This window comes from Asparagus officinalis, chromosome 5, assembly GCF_001876935.1.
Source record: "Asparagus officinalis chromosome 5, Aspof.V1, whole genome shotgun sequence".
Taxonomy (NCBI): Eukaryota; Viridiplantae; Streptophyta; class Magnoliopsida; order Asparagales; family Asparagaceae; genus Asparagus; species Asparagus officinalis.
In genome coordinates, this window is record NC_033798.1 from 130,346,462 (window position 1) to 130,348,476 (window position 2,015).

General features: G+C 35.6%; 1 protein-coding gene across 1 annotated transcript in view; it reads left to right on the forward strand.

Moving 5' to 3' along the window:
* LOC109841370 (ubiquitin-conjugating enzyme E2 22-like) overlaps window positions 1–2,015 on the forward strand; it is a 34,209-nt gene that overhangs the window by 31,896 nt on the left and 298 nt on the right. The window contains 1 exon segment of the mRNA XM_020410309.1: window positions 1,831–2,015. This exon segment is cut by the window's right edge and continues 14 nt beyond it. Coding sequence (XP_020265898.1) covers window positions 1,831–2,015 — 185 coding nt within the window.

A 2,015-nucleotide genomic window follows, 5' to 3' on the forward strand; every position in this document is an offset into this window, starting at 1 on the left:
TCATGCATTAGATAGACTATGAGATACATGTGAACTATTTCAAACTTGCGTATAAGATGTCCAAATATATAAAGTTTGGATTTGCCTATATCATCCCAGTCTAAACCACTTAAAGGCTGTTGGGTTGAGTGCACTGGTATCAATTACAACCTCAAGTTTATCCCTGCTCATAGTTGTCAGAATGGTATTAAACAGGCTCTGTTATGCTTGACTTAGATATGGGATCCTGATTAGAATATGGGGAAGTGTGTCATGCATTAGATAGACTATGAGATACATGTGAACTATTTCAAACTTGCGTATAAGATGTCCAAATATATAAAGTTTGGATTTGCCTATATCATCCCAGTCTAAACCACTTAAAGGCTGTTGGGTTGAGTGCACTGGTATCAATTACAACCTCAAGTTTATCCCTGCTCATAGTTGTCAGAATGGTATGCTAAACAGGCTGTTATGCTTGACTTAGATATGGGATCCTGATTAGAATATGGGGAAGTGTGATATATTGTCAAATGCCCTGTCACTACATCAAAACTGCAAAGTTGTGATAAGTGTTCTGTGATCCTGATTAGAATATGAGAAAGTGTGATATATTGTCAAATGCCCTGTCACTACATCAAAACTGCAAAGTTATGATAAGTGTTCAGGGTTATAATTTTATACTCTAACATGCCTCCTGTTTAACTTATTTAAACCAGGACTTGCGCTGTTATATTTGTTTTAATTTGCTTTAAATTCATGGCCGGTGGGAACTGAACCTGAGTTTCTCTGACAACATAATTAAATAAAGGTGTCACTGTAACCACACCAAAATCTTGGAGAGGGTTATATAACTTTATAGTTGTTAGAATATAAAAATATAACCTTTAACCCTTACCACAACTTCCGAGTTTTGGGAACTAAAATGAACCTGAGTTTCTGACAACATAATAAAGGTCATTGTAACCACACCAAAATCTTGGAGATATATAACTTTAAAGTTGTTAGAATATAAAAATATAACCTTTAACCCTTACCACAACTTTAGAGTTTTGGTGTAAGGGTTATATAACTTCAACATGGTATTTAGAGCAATCCAAGTCCAAATCTCACTAGCCACGAATTTAAAGCGGAATTTTTAAAGATTAACTTTGCTGCGTGAATCCAGGTTTCGACCTATAGAAAAAAGATGCTTAATCTGCAGAGGTATGTTAGAATATAAAAATATAACCCTCACAACAATTTAGTGTAATGGTTAGGGATTTCAACAATAGTCTAGTCTAACATACATTTAGCAGGTCAAGCTAATTTAGAACTCTCTAAATGTAAGAAAATAGAAAGTATTGCAAAGTTGAATTGGTCATGTAACTTAAAGTGTAGAAAAGAGTTACTGTGTGCATTTACCCAAAAATACAAATTGTATATGTAGTTACAAAGTTGAATTTAGAACTCTGTAAATGCAAGAACACAGGAAGTATTACAAAGTTGAATTGGCCATGTAACTTAAATTCGAGTATACAACCTGCACCAGAAATATCTATATGCTAGCAAACAGAAAGCATTGCAAAGTTGAATTGGTTGTGTAACTTGAAAATTGTAGAAAGGAGTTAGAGTTTGCACTTTAGCGGAAAACCCATATGTATGTGCACTTCTACATGCTCTTCATTTAGCAATAGTTATTTCTATATTTTATTAATATTTATGTTATTTTCCCCTTTCTTTCTTTCAACATGGAACGGTGTCATTATGGAGAACCAGTTTGGCACGAGTGTGACCGACACATGTCCCAAGCATACATAGCCACTTAAATAGTGATTGGTACTAATTATTCTCTTATACTTGCTGGTGCAGGTTGTATACTGGAATCCATGCTCTAAAACCCAAATCCAAGTCGAAATCTGGACCAATCTCCGAGTCCACCACTGCTCTGAATGTGCCCCCCGCCCTTTTGGGTGCTTCAATAGACTCCGAAAGATCCCTAGTAAACAATCATGACCATCATCAGTCCACCGCTGCTCTAGCTTCTGCTTCTTCAG